Genomic DNA, 13739 nt, shown 5'->3' on the forward strand with positions numbered 1-13739 from the left:
GTCACAGGCATACATAAACAGAAATGCAGTCTCACACGTATATGTATACACACACACACACACATTCTCTCTCACATTCTCTCTCACACAAACGCGTGTACACAGGAGATGTTGTAGAAGAAAAAAAACCCCTCAGTCAGACGCTAATTTCATTTCAGCTTTGATGGTGGAAGTCCGCTAGTTCCCGCTATAATCTCGGTTGCCATTAGTTACGCACCAGCGGCCTCTGACACTGCGGCAGGTCCGCTGTCAGCACTGCGGCTGGGGGGTGGGGGGGGGTGGTCTATAACGACTGTGAAGAGGCTTCAGCAGAGCGGAAGTCTTTCCCTGTAGGGTTAATGCACGCCTCTCCGCTCCCCACTCCTGGACCAGAGCAGGATTACTCATTTAGCTGGACAACTGCGCTCAGCATAACCCGGAACCCTCCCAAATCTGCAACATGGACTGCTCCGGGTCTGGGGTCCGCAGCCCAGGGGGGCGTTCTGTGAAGCAGGATTACAGGAGTTACAGCTGGACAACTGCGCTGAGGAGTAAAACCCGGAACAGCTCCTCCTGCTTCAGTCCACGTTCCAGACTCGGGAGGGTTCCGGGTTTTACTCAGCGCAGCTGTTCAGCTGTCTCAGTGATCCTGCTTTGTGAAGCAGGCCCCAGACTGAGACTGAATCCCTGAGACTGAATCCCTGAGACTGAATCCCGCAGGTCTAACATCGATTTTTCCCTTCGAGCTTTCAGCAGACACACTGATACAGACAGAGTCACACAGACAGAGTCACACAGCTCGCATGCAATCCATTCCCACGGCTGGATGTAGGCCTATACTGAAGAAATGCAGGCTGAGCACATTGTTCACGGGTACAATGGCAGTGCCCCACCTGAGAACTGAACCTGCAACCTCCAGGTTCCCCAACTATTGTACTACGCCACCGCAATGGCCACAATTTCAGTTCCCGCCCAAAACAGAACTTAAACATAACAGGCTCAACCAGCTCCAATGACAGCAGATACATTCCCAGTGTCACTGACTCCCTTTCATTCTCTCCCTGTCCCCAAGCCTACCTTCTGTCATTCATCTCTCCCTCCTCCCCACTGTCATCCCCCTCTCTCCTCCCTCCTGTCATCCCCCTCTCTCTCCTCCCTACTGCCATCCCTCTCTCCCTTCTCTCCTCTCATCCCTCTCTCTATTCCCTGCTGTCATCCCCCTCTCTCCCCTCCCTGCTGTCATCCCTCTCTCCTTTCATCCCTCTCTCTATTCCCTGCTGTCATCCCTCTCTCTCTTCTCTCTCCTCTCATTCTCCGCTCTCTGCTGTCATCCCTCTCTCTCTCCTCTCTACTGTCATCCCCCCCTCTCTTCTCCCCATTCATTAACTTGGGCCGGCCTGCCCCAGAGTTCCCCTGTGCTTACAAATGCTAATGCGCTCCCTCCCTCTCATCGCCCTCCCTCCCTCCCTCCCCCATCCATCAATCCCTCTCTCCCTCTCACCATCTCTCCTTCCCTCTCTCACGCCGCGGGGTGGCGAGGGGGGGCTGGGTTTGGGTTAGGGGGGCAGCTGACACCGCAGAGAGTTCGGGGGGTGGGGGGCTGACAAGCCGTGCGATGCCTGGAAGTGACGGGGCGGCCCCAGGGCTGGCTCCGAGGGCGGGGGGCGGTGGGGGGCATCGGCCTCCATCTCTCCGCTGCGACTTCCTGTCACCGGGCGAGGGTGTGGAGTGACAGGCGGGGCGGGGGGTGATTGGGGGGGCTACTTCGTTATCACATTCCGCTCGAGGGTCCACAACGCGGGTCACTGGCTTTCACGCTGGAAAGAAGTGGGTTAGCGCGGATTCTAGAGTGAACAACGCACCTCGGACTCCTTCTGTCTACGCCGCCAAGCATCTTCACCAGGTAGCCGCTAGCATTACTCCGCTGGGAAGCGACTAGCATGCTCTGACGGAAGGCCTGAGAAGCGACAGGCAAACGAGGACAGAGGTCCCAAATCAGAAGAAGGTGGGGGGGGAACTGGAAATGGCGGATTGAAAGCAGGTGTGTAGAAAGAGAGGTTTCGTTGAATCACAACCGTTTGATGCCGTTAGGTTAGTAGCATCTCACTGAAGTGTCTGGAGACGATTCTTTACACGTCACCTGTGGCCCCAGGAGGAGGAGAGGGAGGAGAGGGGAGGGGAGGAGAAGGAGGAGGAGGAGAGGGGAGGGAGGGGAGAGGAGGAGAGGAGGAGGGAGTGGGGGAACGGAGGAAGAACTGAAAGAGAGAGAGAAGAAGGAATCAACATGCCTGTAACAGGGAATCAAATAACACCGATCACCCTTAAACATTCAAAATATCCTCTGCCCTTTCACATTCATACCCAGCTCGTACGCTATTTTAACAGGAACTTCGCTTTGAAGGGATAAACAGGTTAAGCCAGCGATCTGAGCAGCGCCGCGCGGGTAAAGTTTCGCTGGCTTCGGCCCAGAGAACTTCTGAAAGCCCGCTTACGAACTACAGGGACGGGAAAAAAAACAGAACGTTTCCATGGCGACAGCGCGGAGGCGCGCGCGTCTCCTGACAGGCAGCTGTCTTCACACATGCCCGAAAGACCCGGCGTTTGAGCTATTTACGCCCCCGGCTAAAGTGTCCCCCCCTGTCCGGCCCCCTCTCTCTTCCCCCACAGCACTAAAAATAGATCCTGCCCCCTGACCATAACATGAGGCCTTGCTTTTGGAACCCCCCCCCCCTCTCGCTGAACTGAGGGGGAACAGGTTCAACCCAAAATAGTTTGGGTAAAATACAGATACATGCGTTTAACAAGGCGAGCTTGAGCCTACGTTTTCGAGAAGGAAGTCAAACAAAAAAATGGCCACCAAAGAGCAAGTGGCTGTGGCAAATTCAGTCTAACAAATTCAATACTTTGTTTTCTTATCTTTCAAAAACAATTTGCAGGTAATTTGCAGCGAAAATTGCCCATTCTCTCACTGCAACATCTTCCTTAAATAAATCGATGTTATCAGCCAAACAGCATCAGACAACAGAGGAGGCAAGCCTGGCTGAACGCAGGTCAAGCCTGCAAGTTCAACTGGGGACTGCGGGTGAGAATCAAACTCAAGCAGACCATAGATAATAACTAAATGTAAAGCTTTTATCCAAGGTGCTTTACATTTGATGCCTCTCATTCACCCATTCACACACACACTCACACACACACACACACACACACACACACACACTCACACACACCAACGGTGAAAGGCTGCCATGCAAGGTACCAATCAGCTCGTTGGGAGCAATTAGGGGCTAGGTGTCTTGCTCAGGGACACTTCGACACGCCCAGGGCGGGGGATCGAACCGGCAACCCTCCGACTGCCAGACAACCGCTCTTACCTCCTGAGCTACGTCGCCCCTAACTGGCTGACAGTAAGGAAGATGACTGTTGCATTGTGGGACTGTGGGGGGGGCTGACCTTTGATGAGTAGCCGGTCGCGGATGGACACCCGGTGGGCGGAGTCTGAGGGGCCGCTGGGGGCGCGGCCCGCCTTCCCGCCCTCGTCCCGCTTCAGCTTACTCGCCAACGTCAGCATGGCGGCCCGCTCTCTCACCTGGGGGCGGGGGGGAGGGGGGAGGGGGGGAGAGGAGAGAGGGGGAGAGGGAGAGGAGAGAGAGGGGGGAGAGAGGAGAGAGGGAGAGGAGGAGAGGGGGAGAGGGAGAGAGAGAGAGAGGGAGGGGGGAGGAGGAGAGGGGCAGAGGGAGAGAGAGAGGAGAGAGCAGGGGGTGAGGGAGAGGAGAGAGGGAGGGGGATGAGGGAGACAGAGAGAGGGAGAGGGGGGAGAGGGAAAGAGAGGGAGAGGGAGAGAGAGAGAGGGGGGGATGAGGGTGAGAGGGGATGAGGGAGAGGGAGAGAGAGAGAGAGAGAGAGAGAGAGAGAGAGATGTCAGAGCAGGAAGCATGCATGTATGCACACACACATACACACACACCTGCATACACACTATTTTTCTAATTATTCTAGCGTGTCCGCCTCACCATACAGTGTAAATTCAAACGTGAACACTTTGCCATACAGACGCATTATTATGCCCCTGCATCACACACAACCTCCGCAGCACAACAGACAGAGCTGTGGCCACACAAACACAAACACAAACACAAACACAGCCACAAACACAAACACAAACACAAACACAAACACAGCGACTCAGAACAACACCCTGAAGGCCCAGACAGGGACCAGCAGTTCAGCCTTTCCGGGCGCCAAGCCTCTGTCCCAGGCCAGGGGTGCACCTCCACGGGGCAGCCCCAAGCAAAGAGCCGGCAGAGCATTAATGGGAGCGTTTCTCACAGGACGGCCCCAATCCTGCTCTCGCTTCCCACACTGTCCCATTCAGGTCACAGGGAGGGGGACGGGGGGATGGGGGGCAGGGGTCACTCGGAGCAGCAGACACACCCCGGGACTCCGCCCCCCCCCCCCCCTCGTTATCCCGTGAACCCCCCCCCCCCCCCACCCCAAATTCCTCCAGGAATGCCCCCACGCACAGAGAGAACAGCATCCGCTAGGCTAACAGTCTGAGGGCGGCACAACACCCAGAGCCTGCGGGGGTCCCATCCACCGCTCCCTACGCGAGCTCATTAGCATCTCATTTGCATCGCAGGAGCGTTCTCACCGGTTCTCACGCCCGCCCCCTCATCCTCTCTCTCACTCACTCACTCGAGAGGCCCGTGTACGATTGGCCGGGCCCGGACCCAGGCCCCTCCCCACTCCTGCTCGCCCGCCCGATAGGTTCACGCCAGGGTCAGTCTGCCACCGGCAGAAGAAACACTTTTTGAGAAAACCCGCTTTGACGGACGCTGTGATTTACATACGCTCTGCGGAGTTATTAATGTGCTGCCCTTTCTAAGCTCATTATGCTGGAGGATATGTGGGGCTGGTAATATATTCACAAGAACAAACGCTTCCACAAAAGGAGAGCCCCTGATCTCACATTTGGGACGCTCATGAATATTTGGGTATTTGGTGAAATATTCATGGCAGTCTAACTTGTAACACTTTAATGTTTCACAGTTTCGTATTTCATAAAGAATGCGTTTCAATGTATGTCATGTGTCTTCATTTGTAAACTATAACACAATGGTAAAGAGTCAAAGATCAATTCCAGAAGTAGCCTTATTTGCAAAGGTTCCCTTGACAAAACCAGACAGGAGGAAGATGAAGGTAGCAGGTTATCATATGATGAAGGTGGAACTGTCCTTAACATCAGAGAAACTTTTAGAGCAACTTTAGTGGACATGCATCAGATGATCTTTTCTGGTATGCTCTGTTGACTGCTTCAGTGACTAGCAAAACTGAAATCAACAAACCCAAAAATAAAAATGTCTAAACAGTCCTAATCACTATTCCAATGCTATCTTATGTAGTGATTCCTGACACATTCAAGGTTTGTTTGTGAGCCTTCATCGCAATCTTTTTAATGTCACACAACAGAGAGATAGGAAAAGACACAACGCTGCTACAAATACAGGATGTGAACGCCATTTTAAGTGAAGTGTATTTTTACCAGACGGTCCTCAGCAAGCAGAACGGCCACAGTGAACACGCTTCTGAATCGTTATTTATGGCTACTCTCTGTAATACACTTTGACACTTGTGGCTTGCTCCTGTGGGGGGTTCAGGCCAGGGTTGTCTGTAAAGCGTATTGTGACAACTGCTGTAAAATACGCTATACAAATAAAATTTGATTGATTGATTGATTGATTGACTGATTGGTTGATTGATTGATTGATTGATTGGTTGATTGGTTGATTGGTTGACTGAAAGGTAAGGTAAACACAGCACCACATTTAAGGCACCACCACTGCCCAGGGGTGCTATTCAGAGGCACAACATTCTACTGGAGGGAGAGCACTTGTGCCAAAGCAACAGGGGGTCACGAGTCCTTCCCCACACAGGGGCGAAATTAGCCCAGCGAGGTACAGCGTTCGTCAGGATCAGAGGGTTGCCGGTTCAATCCTTTTTCTGCGTCAAAGTGTCCTTGAAAGAAACGGACACTTGTCACGGTGTAAGGTAATGAGAGTTGTAAATCCTTAAAAAAAAAAAACTAATAATGGAGCTGTGCCCAGGATTAACCTTTGTTCCTCTAAATATCAGGCTGTTAACTTCGCGCAGTAACTCACTGACCTCAGTGAACCCGACGGCTCCGCTGACGGCACGCAGCGGCGCGGCCCGAACGACGTCTCAGCGCCGCGCACCGAAAAGACATTTAACTCATAACGTAACGGGCGATATGAATCAGGAGCGGCAGCAGGGCGGTGAGTCACCCCGGGGGCTACACCGCTCCGTCGTCGGGGGGGGGACTAACGGGGCGACATAGCTCAGGAGGTAAGACCGATTGTCCGGCAGTCGGAGGGTTGCCGGTTCAAACCCCGCCCTGGGCATGTCGAAGTGTCCCTGAGCAAGACACCTAACCCCTAAACTGCTCTGGCGAATGAGAGGCATTAATTGTAAAGCGCTTTTGGAGAAAAGCGCTATATAAATGCAGTCCGTTTAACGGAAGCAGGGACGGGCTGGGAAGGAGAGAGCCGGTGCGGTTCACGCTCCTCCTCGGTGTCACGGTTGGCGATGGCGCTGACTGGCCCGCAGACAGGCTAACGAGGAGCGCGCCCGCGCCCGCGCCCGCGCCAGCTCTACGCAGATCAGACGCGCTAATTACGCACGAGCCAGCGACGAGGGAGGCGTCGCCGTGCCGGAGGCAGTCCATCAGAACACGGCGAAGCCGCGCTCCAGAATTTAAAGCCAGCGGAAAGGGAAGGGGCTTGACGACAGGTAGCCTGATCACCGCAGACCTTTTTTTACATTACATTACAGGCATTTAGCAGACGCTCTTATCCAGAGCGACTTACACAACTTTTTACATAGCACTTTTACATTGTATCCATTTATACAGCTGGATATATATACTGAAGCAATGCAGGTTAAGTACCTTGCTCAAGGGTACAACGGCAGTGTCCTTACCCGGGAATCGAACCTGCGACCTTTCGGTTACAAGTCTAGTTCCTTACCCACTGTGCTACACTCCGTCCTTTTATAAAACAAGTACCGCTGGACAGACCGTTTACCAACTGCAGGAGACCAGGAATACAAACAAACATGCACACGGGCTTGCATGCGCGCGCACACAAATGCCAACAGGACAGGGACAGGACAGGGTACAAAAGGCACTCCCGCAAGAACGACTTCGATTCATAAGGCAGTGAGATCTTGTTGGATTTTCAGCTTGATACAAACCAGAGCGTACGACAGCAAAACATCAAAATCCACGATTCCACGATCAGATTCAAAATGTGTTTCCAGAAATCTGGATTCTTTTTCAACGAAAAAGTACACTGTTTAGCAATGTCCCACAGGATATCAACACCACAATCCTGAATATCAAGATAGTTTTTATTTGCGTATATCCATCAATCCATCCATTATCTATACCCGCTTATCCTGGTCAGGGTCGCAGGGGGAGCTGGAGCCTATCCCAGCGTGCATTGGGTGAGAGGCAGGAATACACCCTGGACAGGTCGCCAATCTATCACAGACAATATAATATAAGCAGGCCTAAAGCAAACTAAAAAACAAACTAATTTTCGACCTTCAAATGTAGAGCTTTATTTTGTATACTTTTCTATGTGAGCATTTGTTTATGCCATCTCAGTTCATTGAGCAGTATCTTTTAATTTTGTCTTCTGATTAGGGTATGGCTTTATTTCTGAGCTTTTCAATTCCGACAGTCTTTCCATTCTTCTCTTTGCCAAAAGCACTGTCATTTCTCATGCCTTCCTGCTCAAAAAAATAAGTTTTTAAAATTGTTATGGCTGCATCTTCCAGTGCTTAAAAGAAGCAGCAAAGAACCCAGCGAATTCAAGAAAGTGCTTAAGTCCATCATTCAGCTCGACCGGGCGACAGACCAGTTTACCCAAGTCTACCCAAGTGAACTCAATGGAAACTCCATCTTGTTGAACTACGGTCAGTCACACTTAGGCCTATAACTGCATGAGTGTACTTGTCAGTGATGCATGTACGTATGCATGCATGCATGTATATATATATGTACATACGCATGCATGTATGCATAGTGTGATGAAGTTCACATCCCTAAATCATTGGAGAACCTCAGGTTTATCGGTGTCCTACACCTAACTAGGCCTAACTCCTAGGCCTAACTCCAAAGCAAGCCCAGAAACTGTTCCATGGTGAACGCTACAGATCACAACAGTCCCCTGCACTCAAAAAACACAACAGAGACTTCTGGGAAATTTCAAGAGATGGCATTTACCTCCACTCACCCTCAATCTAACCGCTAAAAACAGTTTCAGGGGTGACTGGCAATCCCTGGGGTGAAGATCCAGCAGCACGGACACAGGAAGCCTCTTACAGCATCCATCAGCCAATCAGGGAGTCTGAGGTCGCCCAGGGAGACAGACTCTCTTGTGACCTCACCGCCACCAACACGACCATGACCAATCAGCCTCCCTTCACCCGAATGCACCAGCCCAGCTTACAAGCAACTTCCTCACCATGCTTCAGTAGGTTTCGGAAGGCTTAGAAAGGTCAAGTCCATGTCCGCCAAAACCCTTAATGGCAGACACAGTTCTGCGTTCTGTTCCATCTACACTTCGAGCTGCTGAAAGGCTTCTCTTTTTTTCAATATTCTGTGCGCACCTTCGTAGACACCAGGGGGCCATACAAAAATTAAAGCTGGGGGGTATTTTAGGGTTCCAGGGATCCAGCGAGGTCAATCTTCAGTTTCCAAAAAGGACTCCTCAAATACTCCTTAATGTGTGAACGTGTTATTATTTCAGTTATTTTATTTCTCATTATGCACAAACAGATCACCGTCCTTTCTGTGAATACAGATGACCGTCCTGCAGAGGAGAAATATTTGGCCTAATACCAGTCACGTTACTATGACTCTGATTACCAACCCCCTAATGGCCTACCGCCACTGCATGTTCCGTTTACACTATTCCATAATGTGAGTTACATTACAGATTAATTAAGGCATTATGTATATATTTGGCAATTTAGCGTCCAATGTTAGGTCTATTCCCTAAGCGGACACTGTTTTCAAACTATTCAATTTCTTGCAATTTGTATTAATGACAATGCCTGATGTTTTATTTGGACATTTATTAACTCTTGCATATTTAAATTTAAAGCCTAAATTATTTACATATTTTTCTTTAATCAGGTGACTGGAAATTAGCTAAAGGTTAATTTGCCACAATATCCCAGCAGAGGCACGGACATCAACATTTGCATCAGAATGTCTGTAGACAAGCTCGGGGTCAGTACATGACTGGCTCAGTCCTACCCTAATGTTCTGGGTAACTCAGCTACCTCCTCAGAGAGATCACTAAAAATTACCCAGGAGAAAGCAAGACTAAAGAAATCTGAAAACTACCGGAAATTCAAGAGCAAATCTCTCAAAGACAGAACGTGAGAACTGTTCTGCTTCTCTCTGTGGGGAAATCCCAGAATGTCATCGACAAAATTAATTCAATCTTTTTTTTTTTTTTTTTACACACACCGTAATGCTGACAGTCACGCTTACTTGTCTAAACAGCTGAGTAACACTTGCAAATAACTATCTGCGACACTGCCCATCAATTATGCTCGGCCCACTCCACTGCTCACAAACAACCTGACGAGCACGAAAAAAAACGTTCTCACCACGTTACTGGAACGTTTTGTCAACGTTATAACGTTGCCAATACACCGCAGCAACATTGCGAGAACGTTTTGTGTGAGCTGGCACAGAATTTAGCGGTGCGTCGGTTTCCAGGAACAATCTACGGGGGGATCGGGGGGGGGGGGTATAGTGAAGTGGACCAGGAACACACTGAACAAAACGGTCACCTGACCTGGGGATTGAAAATGTCATTCACTCTGTTGCTACCGCTGCCATCCATTTTCAGAAAATGGGAATTGGATTTCAGTTAAAGACGACGATACTGGGGACACAGAAGAGCCGCTCATCCTGGCCCTGCCGGGCTTGCACCGACCACATATTTACACGAAAGGCCTTTTACGGCTGTCCCATTTTTACTTCAGTGCAACCATCTTCTGAAAAAAAGTTTTAAAAAGTATACACATCCAGTAACGATTATTTTGCGCGTTTGACAATAGCAGTAGTAAACTCCAATCAATGTGCTGAAACCACAGGAAACCCTTCTATTCTAGGGCAGCCGCCTACGTGTTGCCAAGGAAATGGCCCCGTGAGTGTGCAGGCGGGTGCCCCGAGAGCCAGAACGCGAGCCCAGCCGGGCAGCTATCGCATGTCAGAGAGAGTTGCGACATTAGCGGCCAGCGCTGGCATTCCTGCCCTTCCCCCTCAGCTGCCCCTACCTCCCTTTACCCCATCACCTGCCCCTACCTACCATTACCCCCCTCATCGAGCTAACAACAGCACGTGGAATTAACCTATGCTGTGAGCTAACCCGGGGTGGGCACTCGTGTCCCACACAGCGCACGAGGTTTGATAAACCGTAAGCCCCGGCAGGCACAGAACAGCTGCAGTACCAACAGCAGGGGGAGGGGACTGCATTGCACCACTGCGCGCCGCCCTGAAGCCTGCGTGCTTCAACTAGTGGCTGACAACTTCAGACGGCTTTCTACAACTTATGCTACATGCCACGAAAAAACAAGAGGTTCAGTAAGAATAAACACGCAAGGCAGTTCAAATAACAAAACAAAAAAAAAACTAGGATAAAAATAAACAGGAGTAACGTCAACACGTCTAGCTTCTCTGAGCGAGCGCAGTCAAGTAAGTTTTTGTAAAGTGATGAACTAGCAAATTGTTAATAAAGATGACATAATCTCAAAGCTATAGCAATACACAAACGGCTATTCCTCAAATTAACGAGTTATATGGTCCAATCCCCCATTCTTTAATCCACAGCGCCGGCTACTTTTATTGACAGCTAAATAGATCTAACGGTTTAAATATCGAAAGCTTGCTGGTCATCAAGCCAGCTACGATCTATCAGAATATTTGGCTGCTAGCTGTGTTGTCAGCTTCCTGGCACATTACATCACATTCTGAGTTTTAGGTAACATGACTAGCATTCGTATTCAACAAAAGCAATAACAGCGAGAAAATAAAAACACTATTTACAGATAACTAGCAAGCTAAAATCCAAACTGTGTAACATTAGGTAGCTGGCTACCTTCGTGATTCCAGCAGCGAGATAGTTAATGTAAGCTAGCTAGCTAACCAGAAAACTAGCACGCTGAGTAGACAGCTTCATAGCTAACTAGCACACTCACCTACTTTCGTTATAAGATATTTCTGTAACGATACAAATATCATTTACAGTATCCGTTCCTAACACGCCCATGTCCCCTTTGTTTTTGCTGAAATCAGCTGTGGAGTGATGTAATGACTCTCCTGTTGTTAGCTAGCTAAAACGCCAGCTAGCCATCTGTTTACCTGCTGTCTCTGAGTCTGGTGAAACGCGCCGTCTTACACCATAATCAACAGTCCACGGAAACACACCCGGCCGCCACTGCAGCGCCTGCTGAATGTTTGCACTTCGGGCGCTGGCGACTTCAAGATAATACTGTTAAATCCTCAATTGCTCGTCCAGATGGGGTTAAACTCTGGAGAACACCGCTTCTGCGGGCCAGTAGCAGAAGCGGAAGTGCAGTGATCGTTTCGTCTTCCAAATTCGACCGACCACGTTTCAGTAACCTCGTCGTAGTTCCGCTTTATTTTTTGGTTAGGAACAAAAACTGCAGCTCGATGTAGCAACACTGCACGTTGTTGTATTATTTTAACGCATGTTAATGTTTACCATGATTACAAATGACTAATTATATATATATATATATATATATATATATATATATATGCCACTAAAATTAGTCATCATCATCATCATCATCATCATCATCTTTCATGAATTCAGAATTGTAGTATCATGCTCCATGCATCAAGGCATATCCCATGCGGATGCCACAATATACAATATGTCACCTGTGCCCTATGTACTATACTGCCTGGCCGCCAAAGCAATCTATGCAGTATACATTATTTCATATTATATGATTGTCTTAGGGAAATGTTCACAGTCATGTATCGACGATGTTACATATAAATAAATATGCAATATGCAAAAATATGAGATCACTTCGAAGGGGGAAAAAATGCTGAATCTCTCTCGCTGTAGCAAAGTTAGCATACGATTTATGTACACCGGTACACTCTGGCTCCCCCAGTGTGTGACTCATCCATAAAACGAGTGCTCCATTTACATGATCAAAACACCTTTTTTCCGCTATTGTGACTACTCCCACGGTAGGACTGACGTCACAAGGTTGCTTATGTAAAGGAAGAGCAAAGGCACGGGGTGAAGTGCTCATTGTGAAGAGGTTGAGTCAGACCAATTTTTAATTACTTGCATAACGGCATGTGGAGATGGTGAGAGTGGCGTGTGCCCCATTAAATCCAGAAGATTCTATTCACACTCTAAGCTAAGAGCCAATTTCTCTCACAGTAACAAATCATTTCTATTATTCTGCTTTTTAAATGAAACACGTTTTTGAGGCGTTTTAAATCATTTCCAGTTTCAAATGAGATGGCTTCAGTCAAGCTCTGTGTATTTTAAAATGTATTTTCACTGACTGTCTGTTTGTTCTGAAATTTGACTGTAAGTTAGTGTGCCAGTCTTCTTTGTATGACTGTGACTTTAATGCAATGTCCATCTTGCTCACTGTAGAATGTGGTAAATGTGCTTCTGGTGAAATTCAAAGAGCTTGTGAAAAGCATATTATAAAGGGCACTTTCAAGGGCACTTTTCAGCTACCCAGCTCATCAGAATGGGCTGGAATAAAAGAGAGATGGAGGTTCAGTATTAGCAGGAATTAGTAAGGAACGATCAAACTCTAGCCTCTGTGTCCATCTTGAGTCCCAGAGAGCCTGTCGCAAAAATAGCTCAGACATTGGTCCTTTTTCTAAAATTAATCTGACATGCTAAACGTCCAAACTACTTTATATTTTGTCAGGCTAAAAAAGGACAACATACTGCCATACCTACTGGTAAAGCTTAAGAAAAAGGCATTGTCTACAAACATATTTTATCTCTGTAGATAAGTGAGATAATGGATGGATTTAAGTTTTGCTTTTTAACTTAAAGAGACATTTAAGAGACATGGCATTTAACTTTAACAAAGCTGTTGTTTTGCTGTGTTAAACTGTGATTGGTTTCAGGGTTCCTTTGTTGATTAAATCCTTAAGTGTAGTAAGTAGAATTAGATTGTTTGTGTCCACCAGCAGAACTCGGTACTTAGCTGTGTCTGCCTATGCATTACAATGGGGCAAACACAGCTATGTTAACTGAAGTAGCAGTAATCCTTAATTTGTCCTAATTCTCCACCGTAATCGGTTACAGAGCTACACAAACACCTCACAGGTGCATCTGAAAGTGGCACCACCCCCCCTCACCATCACACTAGCTGGGATCAGAAGCAAATGTAGGGGGGCAAAATTAATCCCCAATTTAAGGCTCCAACAGGATTGCTTTTGCTAACCTTTCCAAAGAGAATGCATTGATCAGGCTTGCGCCTTTTCTAACGAGCCACTTGTTAATTCCACAAAGTAAGCACAACGCAATCAGTTATCCCATTAATCACCCACGCTGCTGCAGTAGCTGATGAATTGACTGGTTCCCGGAGGGGGGGGCACGTACGGTCGGTTTGGGGGCTTGCTCATTGTCACCCTTCCAGCGGAT

The 13739-nt window shown here is 48.5% G+C and overlaps 1 protein-coding gene across 1 annotated transcript in view; it reads right to left on the reverse strand.

Annotated features, from left to right (window-relative positions):
* The window catches only part of ube2f (ubiquitin-conjugating enzyme E2F (putative)), a 63358-nt gene extending 51680 nt beyond the window's left edge, over positions 1-11678 (reverse strand). The window contains exons 1-2 of the mRNA XM_064329548.1: positions 11441-11678; positions 3433-3568 (exon numbers count right to left, since the gene is read on the reverse strand). Of these exons, the coding sequence (XP_064185618.1) occupies positions 3433-3550 (118 nt within the window). The 5' untranslated portion in view covers positions 3551-3568; positions 11441-11678. The remainder of the gene's footprint in view (positions 1-3432; positions 3569-11440) is intronic.
* Positions 11679-13739: the final 2061 nt, after the last annotated feature.

This window comes from Anguilla rostrata, chromosome 3 (genome assembly GCF_018555375.3).
Source record: "Anguilla rostrata isolate EN2019 chromosome 3, ASM1855537v3, whole genome shotgun sequence".
NCBI lineage: Eukaryota > Metazoa > Chordata > Actinopteri > Anguilliformes > Anguillidae > Anguilla > Anguilla rostrata.